Source organism: Trachypithecus francoisi, unplaced genomic scaffold (assembly GCF_009764315.1).
Source record: "Trachypithecus francoisi isolate TF-2019V2 unplaced genomic scaffold, Tfra_2.0 Lachesis_group4, whole genome shotgun sequence".
In the NCBI taxonomy this organism is placed as follows: Eukaryota; Metazoa; Chordata; class Mammalia; order Primates; family Cercopithecidae; genus Trachypithecus; species Trachypithecus francoisi.
Genome location: NW_022681469.1, coordinates 62,503,021 through 62,517,585, shown reverse-complemented (window position 1 = coordinate 62,517,585; position 14,565 = coordinate 62,503,021). Strand labels below are relative to the sequence as shown.

At 39.1% G+C, this 14,565-nt stretch overlaps 1 protein-coding gene across 1 annotated transcript; it reads left to right on the top strand.

Annotated features, from left to right (window-relative positions):
• The first annotated feature begins 235 nt into the window (after window positions 1-235).
• LOC117072142 (acyl-CoA desaturase-like) lies at window positions 236-9,362 on the top strand. Its single transcript, XM_033192093.1, is given in 3 exon segments — window positions 236-288; window positions 8,199-8,665; window positions 8,668-9,362. Coding segments are annotated over 3 exon segments (1,215 nt in total).
• Window positions 9,363-14,565: the final 5,203 nt, after the last annotated feature.

The window sequence follows — 14,565 nt, the reverse complement described above, 5'->3', positions numbered from 1 at the left end:
CTGAGAAGGAAAACCCAGCTGGCATTAAAACAGTAATGTTTATTTTATAGGAAAAAAATAAAAGAATGACAGCTCAATTCACTTTAAAGACAAGTCACACCAAAATATCATAAGAAAAGATTCTTTCCTTTGCAAATGTTTGTATTGCTTCCTGAATCTTTTTCCCATTATGAGAACCAGAGAGCATGTAGTATACAGTGATGTATTGGCTTTTCTTCACAGCATGTTCACGACAATGCTATGGATTTTGGGTCAACGGGCTGCAAATGAGATCTTAGATTTCGACTTGTAAAAGTTTGTGGGTTTGTTTGTTTGTGCTGGTGAGATACAGGGACACAAAAAGGCAGTTGTAATTTTTTATTTTATTTTATTTATTTATTTATTTTGAGATGGAGTCTTGGCTCTATCACCCAGGCTCAAGTGCAGTGGTACAATCTAGCTCATTGCAAGCTCTGCCTCCCGGGTTCACACCATTCTCCTGCCTCAGCCTCCCGAGTAGCTGGGACTACAGGTGCCTGCCATGACGCCCGGCTAATTTTTTTGTATTTTTAGTAGAGACAGGGTTTCACTGTGTTAGCCCGGATGGTCTCGATCTCCTGACCTCGTGATCCGCCTGCCTCGGTCTCCCAAAGTGCTGGGATTACAGGTGTGAGCCACCGTGCCCAGACTAATTTGTTTTTTAAAGAATAAAATTGTATCATCAACTGAAAATATTTACCTTTATTGGTTCTTACCTTGAAGAGTCTGGCTTAATCTGAGACAGCAGCCTGCTCTTTAACATGTCTGTAAATTTAACATTATTTGAAAAGCTAATGAAGCGCATTTTAGTTTCTACTTCCTTTTTGGCTGTACAGTTCTGTTGATGGATGAAGCAATATTTGGAATACATGTTAGTAAATGCTGACACATACATGTGCTGAGTTTTATGTATGCATGTAGAAGAATTGCAAGGGTCGTGAATGCATCATAAAACATAATTGCCTCTGTTATAATTGGACCCTGAAGAAAAACTGCCCTGCTGCAGCTTGAGGCTTTTCTTCTGGGAATGAAGAACAAAAACAAAAACAAAAAAAAATCACTCTTTCCTTACCAGTTTCATTTCTATACATCTTTAGCATCAATTTAAACTGCAGAAACAATAGTACTAAATTATCTACTAGAAAAAAAGTTAAACTTCATGGAAAGAGTATCTTCACAAATCAGATTCTATTTCCTGAAGTTGTATATTTTTTGGCAAACTTGTTTTCATTTTATCGAGTCATTCACGATTATAAAATATTCATCTGAGATTATTTACAAGAGTAGGTAAATTAAGATGGAATCACCAGATTCAAGGAGTCTATATCTTTCAAAAAGAATTTGTTGCTTTTTTTGGGTGACAGGATGTCCTTAGTTTTATGTTATCCCTAATGGGAATGTTCAGAAACTTGTTTTAAATATCAATTCTCATATTCATTATGTGAATAGTAAACAAGCTTGTGTCGGAGTTTGGTTTGAATAATCTTTGTTTATAACTTAGTCTCTTTTTAATTGCTCAGTCTTCTGTAGTCCCAAATCTCTTTGCTCCTCCGCTTCACATGGGGCTCATCACATTTGTCTTTTTTTCTGTTTTGTGTATGTGGCGTTTTTTTTGTTGTTGTTGCTCCACGGCCTAGGTTGGTGTTTGCTAAGAGCTACACAGAGTGTTGTTAAGTTTATTACTGAACTATCTATGCTTTTAAAAATGCCATCTCTTTTTAGCCATTTTCTTTCTCCTCTAAATTCATAGAGTAATGTAAAAATAATAAGAGAATATTACACTTTAACCAAGCTGCTGAAAAGTAGGAAACAGAATGAAATAATGAGTAACATATTACAAATAAGTCAAATCAACCTAGATTTTGACAAATCTAGGCAATAACGAAGACTTTTAATAACCATAGAAAGAAATTTTGTTTTTTTTTAGGAGAAGGCTTATGAACAACAAATTATCATTGCAAAGCAGTTTAAACACAAAAGTGGCTAAAGAGTCTAGGTAAATGTACTAAAGCTTACAAGCTGAATTATTCAGTGTTTCAATAATCTCCAAATGCCTGAAGTACGGGGACCACCCTGTGTCCTAATGAATACACTCATCCTTTCCTTAAATAATTCCCTTACTTTGTTTTTTTTTTTTTTTTTTTTTGAGAGGGAGTCACGCTCTGCCGCCCAGGCTGGAGTGCAGTGGCCGGGTCTCAGCTCACTGCAAGCTCCACCTCCTGCGTTTACGCCATTCTCCTGCCTCAGCCTCCCAAGTAGCTGGGACTACAGGCGCCCGCCACCTCGCCCGGCTAGTTTTTTGTATTTTTTTAGTAGAGACGGGGTTTCACCGTATTAGCCAGGATGGTCTCGATCTCCTGACCTCGTGATCCACCCGTCTCGGCCTCCCAAAGTGCTGGGATTACAGGCTTGAGCCACCGCGCCCGGCCCCCTTACTTTGATAATTTATAATTTCACTCCCACTTTCTTCCAATTTGTTGTGGGGCAACTTCCATAAAGGACACAGTCTCTGAGATGCAACCATTTGAAACTAGTAATTATCAGGTAATGACTACAGAAAAGAAATTATTTAGTCAATGCATTAATTCAAAAATAGCTGATCATTGGTCTGCTCACACTTCCTCCTACCTTCCTCCACCTTCCTCTCTTTGTCCATAATCTGGTTTCTGTTAAAGAGTCTATTCTTATACTGTTTGAACCTCATCTTTCACCCACATACATCCTGCTGCTTTGCAGGTAACCATGACAATATTTCACAGGACTGAGGTTAGGTGCCATATAAAATGCAGCCATGCTGTCTTAAATTTATTAGCAAGCACACCTTTCCCAAAATACACACACAGACAAATATCATGTTAAAACTGCATGACATTTGGGAACTCTTAAAAGACCGAGTGTGCAATCAAATGATTTAATGAGTGGGGGGAGATAATGATTCTTTTGCTTGGAACAAATAAAAGCATATAAATCCTTGCTAATACAAAAACAGTATCTTAATTTTTTTCTACATTATTATCCCAAGTACTTTCACTTCTTCAGTATCTGCCTCCTTAAGATTTACATTAATTAGAAACATTTTCTAACTAATAATCCCAACAAAATTGAAGGTAGATATATTTTCTGGCTTGTAGCTTAAAAGAAACGTATTGTTAATAATTATTAGTCATTTAGTATTTCTAATCAGACAACTGTGGTATAACATGAACACACTGGTCAAGGAGTAAGAAGTTTGAGATTCAGATTCTGGGCAATTATAGCAATTGCTGGATCATCCAGAGTTTTTCCCATACGGACTATATTTTAAGGTTTTGTTTACTCACATTTACTAATTCAATTATCTCTTTACTGGCAATTCAAGTATCTCCCATTCTTGCCTCTCTATAGATCTTTAGTTCATTATGGAGTTGAAATAAAAGCATAAAACCCATCCAAAATAAATATTTTTTTGAGCATTAGTGGAAACACTCTCCTAGACACTGAGGCTAAGAGAAAGATACTAGATATTATCCCAGAACTTGGAGACATAAGTCACATCTTATTTAGCATTTTCTCTAAATGGTTTGTTTCCTTGTTAAACTAGTATATATTTCATAATCAATACTGTCACACTCTTAGGTGTTCCCAAAAAATGAGTGATACAGAGGCCCAGCCCTCAGGAAGTTCATACTCTATCTATCCCATTATTTCTTCTTCCACTATATTTCTTTAATTCTTGCTCTTATCTCAGTACTAGAGTCAGTGTCTTTTTCTTGAACTTTGCCCAGTGTCAATTACTCATCAGATTACATTCTTGAAAACAAAGCTTCCAACATATCACTAACTCTAAAGGCTTCCAATTGCATAAAGTTTGTCACTGAAGGATCTCCAAAACATGTTTCTCAGCAAACCTTATGTTATTCCATTACCATATTTTTGCCAACATTGTTCCTTCTACCAGGTACTTCCCATTGTTTTTAGTTCATCAGTATTTAACGACCAAGTTAGGCTACAACTGCTCTTTGAAGCCTTCTCAGACATTCAAAATGATATCATTAATAATAAATAAAAACAGCAATAATAATAATATCTAATAGTTGGATGCTAGGTCTGTGTTCTAGTTATGCACCATGGTAATCATCTTACATGCATTATCTCAGTCTCTGCATTAATTTTCTATTGCTGTTGTAATAAATTAATACAAATTTACTGGCTTAAAACACAAATTGGTTCTGAAGGTTAAAAGTCTAATAAATTCCGAATCTGGCTCCCCATTTCCTTTTTTAAGGATTCTTGTGATTACAGTGGACCACCCAGATAATTCAGAATAATCACTTAATCTCAAGGTCTTTAACTTAATCACATCTGCAAATTCTTTTTTGTCATGTAAGATAACATACATATTATCTCCCATAATAACCTCTTATTTTTTTTCACAAGAAAATCTTTCTGGGTGAGAGGAGGACTGTATATCATATGGGCTACTTATGTATTTTCCTCCACGGGAAGTAACAGAGAACTGAGAGAGTGTGGAGCCATTATATCACCTCAGATGTTGTAGAGTTGGTGGGAGCGGGTGGATATAGGAGACTAGTGGTTAAAAACGTGATCTCTGTATTCAGAAAGTCTGGACTGGACTAACCTAACACCTCTATTCGCATTGTGTGACCTTGAGAAGTTGACTTTAAAAACTTTGTGCTTTAGTTTCCTCTTCTTCAAAACAAGGACAATAATGATCCCTATGTCATGGGGCCACTTTGAGGATTAAATGAGTTAATCTATATAAGTACTTCAAGAAGCTATTGGGATGTACAAGTGTTCAAGAAATGTCAGCACTTACTGTTATTATCATCATTACTAGACAAAGCTGTGGAGATACCTATGCTATCACTATCAGTCAGAAAGTGGGCAACATGACTCTGGTGAACTGAAGTGCAGAGCAGAGTATGGATGAGAGATTGCTATTAATAAGAAAAAGCAAAAGACATTTTTAATACCTTGCAAAAAAGATTAGAAACAATACCCATAAAATATGTTTTTAGAATGTTTCTATGTGGTGAATGATACAGAGTATTTGGTCCGGAGCCTGTAAAAATAAACTTTTCTGATGATGTTTATTTGTCTTCAAAGCTACTAGGATTTATTTTTGTATTTCCTTTTGTCATGGGCTTCCTCGAAATTGATCCTGAGATTAGGATTCTTGTTCAAGTGATGTCTTACAGAAAGGGAAGCGATAGGAGCAGAACAGGTCAGAGAGGTGCTTTCAGAAGCTAGTTTCATCCTGAGACCACGGTGGGGTACTCTGAGTGAAAAATAGACAAATAAGTTAGTTCCATGTTGGGCAAAGGACCCAGCCAATCAGCACAGGTCTGGGTGAGAAATAGCCTTCTAGGTGAGACAGCTTCGGTTTTGCAAGTCTTGGGAGAAGGGGGTGGTTGTGAGTTGATAACAGCTGATGCACATAACGACTGGTACATGGGTGCACTAGGCAGTTAAAGGGATCTGAGAAGGACGCCAATACCATCCACTGTATGTATTTGAGTTCTTCTCTGTGTATTAGGGTCTTCTTCTTCAGATTGCCCTCTTTCTCTCTAGACTGTACACATGAACCCAAAGAAGAAAAAGCCTTCTGCTGCTATACTAGGCTTCTTCTGCTATGTATTAAGGTCATACTTATACATTATACTATGTAATCTGATGTTCTCTCTGGTTCCACTAATCTGAAGGATACAAAAAGGAAACATGGCATTGACAACAAAAAAGAAAACTCCCTTTCTCAACTCCACCAGCAGAGTGTCTATAAAACTTATTCCCAACCCCTCCTTCCTGGGTTTAGGGTACCTCATGCTGAGGAAGCATAACCCTTCTCTTCTCTTCTTCTACCTTGATGTGCCCAACATTTCTTCCTATACTATTTCTGTTTTCCTATTGGCAACCTGACTCAGGTCATTTCTACCACTTCTTTCTGATCTTAGTGTGGCTGTTACTATACTTACCTGTTTCTCTTAACAGGCATTATACCAAACTGGGTGGAAATGTCTCCTTCTGCACATACAATCTATAAAACATTGTATTCATACAATTGTCATGATGAAATGCTGCCCTGTGTCATCAGTCTCCCTGAAAGACTATATGAGTGTGGGCAGCTAATATTTATTGAGCTCTTACTAAGTGCAACGCATGGACTTACCACTTTTGAAGATAATCTCATTTATTTCTCACAAGAACCCAATAAGATAAGCACTCTCATTATATTCATTATCTAGCTGAGGAAATGAAAAGATCATAGAGAGAAAGAGGCAGAGACAATTAATTAAGACAAAATAGCTTGGAAGTATAAAAGCTGAGATTCAAACTGTAGGATTGTCTGTCTCAGAATCCATACCTTAAAAGAATCTAAAAAATATACACTGCCTCTTTTTTTTTCTTTTTTTTCTTTCTTTTTTTTCTTTTTTTTCATTGCAGGCTTTTCCTCCTCTGTGCTTATGCGTAAATTGTAGAGGGTAGAGAGCAATCTGAATGGAATAATTGTACTCCAAACACAGCATCCCATCTAAAAGACTGTCATTGGACCAACTCCATTCATGGTTCAAAGTCAACATCTTACCAATTTTAAGCTTCATCTAAAAGTTTTAACGTTGACTCTTATTACTGGATGGTTTAAGAGTCTTAAATCTGTAAGCCAGTTGTCAGTCTGAAGAAATAAGAAGCTCTCTTATAAATAAGCTCCTGTTTGACCTTCCTTCCAATTCTTCAAATTTAACACTTCCCAACTCACTTGTCTTCTGTATCCCTGCTATATTTCATATTCATTTCTCTCTCTTTTTTTTTTATTTTTTATTTTTTTGAGACAGAGCCTTGCTCTGTCGGCCATGCTGGAGTGCAGTGGCACGATTTCGGCTCACTGCAACCTCCTTCACCCGGACTTGAGCAATTCTCCTGCTTCAGCCTCCCAAGTAGCTGAGATTACAGGTGTGCACCACTACGCCCAGCTAATTTTTGTATTTTTAGTAGAGATGGAATTTCACCATGTTGCCCAGGCTGGTCTCAAGCTCCTGACCTCAGGTAATCTTGCCTTGGCCTCCCAAAGTGCTGGGATTACAGGTGTGAACCACCGTGCCCAGCCCATATTCATTTCTTAACATGTACTCTTATGTCAGTAATTGTGTCAGTAATTATTTCAGATATGCTATAAGGATCTGCTCATAGAAAAAGGGTCCAACAAGGCAGCACAGAGATATATCAGAAGTGAAAAACAATGGAAAGACTACATAATAAACATAAATCTGCATAAATATTTACTTTATAAAACAATATAAACAATGTTTTAAGGAGTTAGAAATACTTTTTAATAATAACACAAACAGCATGAATGGTATAAATCAATATGTTCCAATGTGTTTGCATTGTCTAAGAAATGCTGAGTGTTAGTTTTTATTAGACTTGAATAAGTCAGCAATGTAACCATTAGAGTAACCACTAAAAGAATAATATATAATTATCAGTCTAACAAGGCAGAAAATATAAATAATAAGAAAATACTTAATCTGAGAGAAAGCAAGAAAAAAGGAGCACAGCAAAGGTGGATAAATAGAATGCAGAGAGTAGTGTGGCAGATTTGAACTCAAATATAATGGTACTTATAGTAAATGTAAATAGACTGAAAACACTAACAAAGATTTTCAGACTGGATTTAAAACAAAAATTTGAAAACCTATGCTGCTTACAAAAGACATTTCTTAAGTTGAAATAAAAGACCAAAAGTAAAAGGATGAAAAAAAAATAGTATTCAAAAACTAACTAAAAGAAAGCTCATACTAACAGTGGCAAGAAGCATTACTACCAATAAAGAGGAATATTTCCTAATTAAACTTTGAGTCGCTAGAATGATATGGCAATTCTAGACTTTTATGTACCTACTAACATTGTCTTTCTCTAGGTAAAACAAATACATAAAAAACAAATTCACAGCCATAATTGGATATTTTAACACATATCTCTTTGTAAATAATAAAACAGGTTAAAAATCAATCAAGATGTAGAAGACTTGAACATTACTAACAAAGTTGATCTAATTACATATTAATAAACTTACATCTAAATTATAGAATTCACATTCTTTTCAAGTTCACATAGAATGTTTAACACAACTGATCATATGCTGGGCCAGGCAAGTCTTCACATTCTTCAAAGTACTAACATAGGTACCGAGCCCCTGGTGCTCGCCTGGGAGGGAGGCGAGGCTGCCTGCGTCCCCGGAGCTCCCGATCCTGGGATGGCGGCCACGTCCCCCAGCCACGCACCTGGGGGACGGGAACACGGGACGGAGTTATCTCTAGCTCCTATACCACCACCACCACCATCACAGCGCCTCCCTCCAGGGTCCTGCAGAATGGGGGAGATAAGTTGGAGATGATGCCCGTCTACTTGGAAGAAGACATTCGCCCTGATATAAAAGATGATATATATAACCCCACCTACAAAGATAAGGAAAGCCCAAGCCCCAAGGTAAATTATGTCTGGAGAAACATCATCCTTATGTCTCTGCTACACTTGGGCGCCCTGTTTGGGACCACTTTGATTTCTACCTGCAAGTTCTACTCCTGGCTTTGGGGGTTATTCTACTATTTTGTCAGGGCCCTGGGCATAACAGCAGAAGCTCATCCTCTGTGGTCCACCCGTCTTACAAACCTTGGCTGCCTCTGCGGCTCTTTCTGATCATTGTCAACACAATGGCATTCCAGAATGATATCTATGAATGGGCTCATGACCACCGTGCCCACCACAAGTTTTCAGAAACACATGCTGATCCTCATAATTCCAGACACGGCTTTGTCTTCTCTCACATGGGTTGGCTGCTTGTGTGCAAACACCTAGCTGTCAAAGAGAAGGGTGGTACGCTAGACTTGTCTGATCTAGAAGCCGAGAAACTGGTGATGTTCCAGAGGAGGTACTACAAACCCCAGTTTGCTGCTGATATGTGCTTCATTCTGCCCACGCTTGTGCCCTGGTGTTTCTGGGATGAAACTTTTCAACACAGCTTGTTCGTTGCCACTTTCTTGAGGTATGCTGTAGTGCTTAATGCCACCTGGCTGGTGAACAGAGCTGCTCACCTCTTCGGATATCGTCCTTATGACAAGAACATTAGCCCCCGGGAGAATGTCCTGGTTTCACTTGGAGCTGTGGGTGAGGGCTTCCACAACTACCACCACTCCTTTCCCTATGACTACTCTGCCAGTGAGTACCGCTGGCACATCAGCTTTACCACATTCTTCATTGATTGCATGTCCTCCCTGAGTCTGGCCTATGACCAGAAGAAAGTCTCCAAGGCCTCCACCTTGGCCAGGATTAAAAGAACCGGAGACTGAATCTACAAGAGTGGCTGAGTTTGGGGTCCCTCAGGTTCCTTTTTCAAAAACCAGCCATGCAGAGGTTTTAATGTCTGTTTACTAACTACTGAATAATGCTACCAGAATGCTAAAGATGACGATGTTAACCCATTCCAGTACAGTGTTCTTTTAAAATATAAAGGTTTTGAAAGCCAACAACTCTGCCTTTATGACATTAAGCTGATATTATTTCTTCTCTGATCCTCCCTCTCTTCTAGGCCCATTGTCCTCCTTTTCACTTTGTTGCTATCTCTTATTGCCTCCCAGGAAAGCAGCTGGTCAGTCTTTGTTCAGTGTCCAGCTTCCAAAGCCTTGACAACCTTTCTGTAACCTAAAACAAATGGTCTTTGCTCCAGATAGCTGTCTTTCCTTGAGCTGTTGTGAGCTTTGAAGTAGGTGGCTTGAGCTAAAGATAAAACAGAATCTTCTGGGCAGTCCCCTGTTAATTATCTTCAGCCCACGCTTTTGCTAGATGGAATGGAAAAGCAACTTCATTTGACATAAAGCTTCTAAAGCAGATAAACTGTCGGAGGAGAGATTTAGCATGTGTGAATGTAAGGACGAGGGAAGTGAAGCAAGAGGAACCTGTTGCCATGATCAGACGTGCAGCTGCCTACCTAGTGAGGACTTCAAGCCCCACCACACAGCATGCTTGCATTCTCTCCTGGCTTGGGGTAAGAAGTGGCTGTGGTGTTTGGCAATGCTAATTCAATGTCAGAACATATAGTTTAGGCTGAGGATAAAGAAGAGACGTGCTGAGTTTGTAGTACAAGTGGTCTCTGCTGAGGAAGGGTTTTCTTTTCTTTCTTTTTTTCTTTAATAACAAGGAGATTTCTTAGTTCATGTATCAAGAAGTCTTGAAGTTGGGTGTTTCCAGAATTGGTAAAAACAGCAGCTCATAGAATTTTGAGGATTCCATGAGCTGCTCATCACAGTTCTTTCTTCTTGCTGCTCTGCCATCTTCAGGATATTGGTTGCTCCCCTCATAGTAATAAGATGGCTGTGGCATTTCCAAACATCCAAAAAAAGGGAAGGATTTTAGGAGGTGGAGTCGGGTCAAACATAAAATATATATGCATATATACATTGCTTAGAACGTTAAACTATTAAGAGTATTTCCCTCCCAAAGAGGGATGTTTGAAAAAACTCTGAAGGAGAGGAGGAATTAGTTGGGTTGCCAATTTCCTCTCCACTGCTGGACATGAGATGGAGAGGTTGAGGGACAGGATCTATAGGCAGCTTCTAACAGCAAACTTCACATTAGAAGGGATCTGAAAACATGTTGCCAGGGGCTTGAGAATATTACTGAGTTATTGGGAGTCTTAATGAAGTAAACTAGATATTAGGTCCATTCATTAATTAATTCCAGTTTCTCCTTGAAATGAGTAAAAACTAGAAGGCTTCTCCAGTGTTGTGCCCCTTCTCTCTGTCTCTCTCTCTCTCTCTCTCTCTTTTTTTTTTGGCTCTGTTAACATCTAGCCTAAAATATAGAACTGCCTGGAGGGCAGGGTTAGGAATCTCTTCACTACCCTGATTCTTGATTCCTGGCTCTACCCTGTCTGTCCCTTTTCTTTTACCAGATCTTTCTCTTCTCTGAACATTTTCTTCTTTCCCTGGATAGGCAGCCTCCTTTGCGTGTATTCAGAGTGATGACTTGCTGTCCAGGCAGCTCCCTCCTGCAGACAGAATGCTCAGGGTCACTGAACCATTGCTTCTCTTTCGAAAGTACAGCTAGCTGCCACTTTCATGTGGCCTCCAGGGTGTCTCCACTTATACCCCTGTGCTCCCCTGCCACACTGATGGCTCAAGACAAGGCTGGCAAACCCTCCCAGAAACATTTCTGGCCCAGAGAGCCTCTCTCTCTCTCTCCTTCTCTCATAAGGCACAGCCAATCCAAGTGCTCACTTTAAGCTGGTGGGTCAGCCACAGAGCAAAAGAGGGTTTATTTTCAGTCCCCTCTGTCTGGGTCAGAACCAGAGAGCATGCTGAATGCCTCCTGCTTGCTCGGTAAGGGTGCCCCGCCTGAGTCAGTGCTCTCAGCTGGCAGTACAATGCTTATAGAAGTAGGAGGAAACAGTTCTCACTGGAAAGAAGCAAGGGCAAGAACCCAAGTGCCTCACCCCAAAAAGAGGCCCTATTCCCTGGAGTCAGGGTGAACTGCAAAGCTTTGGCTGAGACCTGAGATTTGAGATACTACAAACCCTGCTGAGCAGAGTGTCTGTTCAGCAAACTAACCTGTATTCCCTACAGCCTAGGGCAGACAATAGTATAGAAGTCTGGGGAAAAAAAACAAAAACAGACCATCAGTGTTTTGAGAACCTTGGACCACTCCTGTCCCTGTAGCTCAGTCATCAAAGCAGAAGCCTGGCTTTGCTCTATTAAGATTGGAAATGCACACTACCAAACACTCAGTCCACTGTTGAGCCCCAGTGCTGGAAGGGAGGAGGGCCTTTCTTCCTGTGTTAATTGCAGAGAGGCTACAGGGGTTAGCCTGAACTAAAGGCATCCTTGTCTTTTGAGCTATTCACCTCAGTAGAAAAGAATCTAAGGGAAGATCACTGTAGTTTAGTTTTGTTGACCTGTGCGCCTACCCCTTGGAAATGTCCGCTAGTATTTATAATTCCACAGGTCATCAGAGGCCTGCTTGATAATATATGAATAATAAAAAACAATTTTCACTTCTTCCTATTGTAATCGTGTGCCATGGATCTGATCTGTACCATGACCCTACATCAGGCTGGATGGCACCTCAGGCTGAGATCCCCAATGTATGTGTGGGTGTGGGTGTGGGTGTGAGTGGGGGTGGGGATGTGTCTGCTGGGTAAGGAACACTGTTTTCAAGATTCTAAAGCTCAATTCAAGTCACACATTAATAATAAACTCAGATCTGATCAAGAGTCTGGATTTCTAACAGTCCTTCCTTTGGTAGTGTGCTGACAACTTAACCCGGGTGCCTTACATCTTTTCTAATCACAATGTTGCATATGAGCCTGCCCTCACTCCCTCTGTGGAATCCTTTTGCACCTGAGAGCCTACTGAAGTGGCTTGTAGAAAAAGGGACCTGAGTGGTGGATTAACAGTATCGTGATTTGCAGGATTTCCTTCTGGGATTCATTCTGGAAACTTTTGTTAGGGCTGCTTTTCTTAAGTGCCCACATTTGATGGAGGGTGGAAGTAATTTGAATGTATTTGATTTATAATTTTTTTTTAGGTTAAAAGATGGTTGTAGCATTTAAAATGGAAAATTTTCTCCTTGGTTTGCTAGTATCTTGAGTGTACTCACTGTAAATATAGCTCAAATAGGTCATCATGAAAGGTTAAAAAAGGGCGGTGGCCATGTTATGCTGGTGGTTAAGGCCAGGGCCTCTCCTACCACTGTGCCACTGACTTGCTATGTGACCCTGGGCAAGTCATTTTGGGATTCTTCAGCACAGGAATTCTCAAGACCTGAGTAGTTTTTATAATAACAATGTCCACCATGATCTTGATATGTCGATGTGTCCCAGATGCTGTCATTAGTCTATATGGTTCTCCAAGAGATGGAATGAATCCATTGGAGAAGTGGTGGATAAATAGCCAGAAAAAAATTGAGAATGCATAAACAACACATTGCCGTGGAAACATACAGAGGATACCTTTGATTGGGTGGGATTTTTCCCTTTTTATGTGGGATAGTAGTTACTTGTGACAAGAATAATTTTGGAATAATTTCTATTAATATCAACTCTGAAGCTAATTGTACTAATCTGAGATTGTGTTTGTTCATAGTAAAGGTGAAGTGAATCCGAAAAAGAAAACAACGTACTAAAATAACACAACAGCAGAAAGAAAACCAGAAAATCCTCATAGATTTGGAAATTAAGTAATAATCTTTAAAAACTTGTATCTCACAGAAGAAATCACAGTAGCAATTTAGAAAATATTTTAAAGTGAGTGTAATGAAATACTTTATTTCAAAACTTTGGGGATATAGCCAACCCCACACTTACAAGAAAATTGATAGAGAAGAAAAAAGACTGAAAAATCAATAAGCTAATTGCATCAATAACTCATTGCATCTCAAGAACAATGAGTGAAAATAGCACCCAGATCTTGGTTTCTAAATTCCATTCCTCATTAAAAGGGACCAGAGATCCCTCTCCTTACAAAAGTGCTTGATTGCCAGTTTGGGACAGGACAAGGTCAATCTGGGATATATTGTTGTGTCTGAAAGCACAGAAATTCTTTAAAATGAGTGGGATTCAAAAGAGCAATGTTGTTCTTGAAGAGGTTTATGGGTTATAAACAGTCATAAAAATGTCCTAAGTCATCTGATTGAGAGAGTGACAGAGAGAGAGAGAAAGAGAAGCAATAACAGGGAAATAGAAAAGCTTATACAGTTGGCCCTCCATATCTGTGTGTTCCACATGTGTAGATTCAGCCAACTACAGATCAAACAAGTTTCCCAAGGTTCCAAAAGGCAAAACTTGATTTTACTATGAAGTAAATTCACAAATAAAGTGATGTGATGTATTAGGAATTCTAAGTAATCTAGCAATAATTTAAAGTGTATGGGATGATGTGCATAGGTTATATGCAAATACTATGTCATTTTACATAAGGGACTTGAGCATCTTCTGATTGGTTCCGAGAACCAATCCCCCATGTATACCATGGGGATGACTGTGTTTACAAAATGTAATGCTTCATAAATATAGAAGAAATCACAGAATGAGAAAAATAATGCATCTTTCAATTCCAATGTAATAACTAATGCAGGCACGAATCATCAATCAATGGTAAAGTCATTAGGTGAAAAGTTTTAGGAGAACAACATATTTGAAACTCTCAAAATATTAGCCTACAGATGACATCAGTTACAAGGCCATAGCTATTACAATAAAAGAATCACAGTCATCTTCTGAAACAAGTGATCAAATTTAGACTCACCAAAAGTTGGACAACCTGATAAGAGCCTCAAGCTTTGAAGCAATAAAAAGTGCACATCATTGCCTATGACGTATATCCTTGCCAAGAAATTATCTAACTTGAATCTAATCATGTGAAAAGCACTCAGACAAATCCCGAATAAGGGACATTCTATAAGACAGCCAGCCTGGACTCTTAAATAGAACAGTCAATGTCAGGACAGACAAAGGCAAAGCTACTGTTCTAGATTAAAAGAGACCAAAGAGACAAAAAA